The sequence below is a fragment of the Canis aureus genome, chromosome 30, assembly GCF_053574225.1.
Source record: "Canis aureus isolate CA01 chromosome 30, VMU_Caureus_v.1.0, whole genome shotgun sequence".
Classification (NCBI taxonomy): domain Eukaryota; kingdom Metazoa; phylum Chordata; class Mammalia; order Carnivora; family Canidae; genus Canis; species Canis aureus.
The window spans coordinates 30104518-30105490 of NC_135640.1; the positions used below are offsets into that span (position 1 = coordinate 30104518).

At 46.5% G+C, this 973-nt stretch overlaps 1 protein-coding gene across 1 annotated transcript; it reads right to left on the bottom strand.

The window, feature by feature from the left end:
• Positions 1–684, bottom strand: LOC144301636 (keratin-associated protein 14-like). Its single transcript, XM_077878706.1, has one exon. It carries the CDS (start codon positions 682–684, stop codon positions 178–180), a length of 507 nt encoding a protein of 168 aa, XP_077734832.1. The 3' UTR covers positions 1–177.
• Positions 685–973: the final 289 nt, after the last annotated feature.

Sequence of the window (973 nt, forward strand, 5' to 3'; positions counted from 1 at the left end):
TGAATGTATTTTCCAATTACTGGAATTCAAATTCTTTCAAAACCACAGTAGGTAGCAATACAAGTCAAATTTATAAGCTAATGATAAAGACAGAGATCAATGGATAGCATGGATCCTGACATAGTAAATATTGCAATAAATTTCTAGACATAGTAGGTATTATGTTTGAACATAAGATTAGAAGAAGCCAGATCCACAGGTTGGCTGGTAAGCAGTAGACTGGCAGCTTCTAGAAGAGAGGTAAGTTGGACGGTAAAAGCTGGATCTACAACCCAGGGATGAAAAAGCACTGGGACCACAGCCCACTGATGGGAAACCACTCCATCCAAAGCCCAGAGAGGGAGAGCCACAACCAAAAGATTGAAAGCCACTGGAGCCAAAGCCCAGAGACCCAGTGTAAGTCGTCTGGCAGGGACCATAGAGCATGGAGGTCCTCGAGGGGTAGCAGGATGTCTGGCAGGGGCTGGACACCAGGTAGGACGTCCGGCAGCCGGTAGGTTCACAGCCGATCTCCTGACAGTCACTGTTGAGAGAGGATCCCAACTGGAAGGTTCTGGGAGAGCGGAAGTTAGTGCCGCAGAACAGGTTGCTGGGGTAGGAAGAGCCACAGAAAGATCCTGGGTAGTTCAGGAACCCCCCAAGGGACTGGGAGGAGAAGTTTCCTGAGCAGCAGCCGTAGGACATTGTGACAGGAGATGTGCTGTACAATGAGAAGGTTCTGAGTTTGAATGCCACCTCTTGGACTGTCGCATTTATATACCCCTATCTTTGGGTGTGCCACCCACATGACACGTAAAAACAGGTTACCTTCTGCTTTTAATTGAACTGAAAAGATCATCATAATCAAACATATGTGGTTTCTGTGGTTTTACAACTGGAAAGTGCAGTAATGTTTGTGCCTTGGAATTCAGGTAATGGTGTCGAATCTTCAAAGCTATTAGTCATCTCTCTCTACGAAAGGTCACCCAGCAGA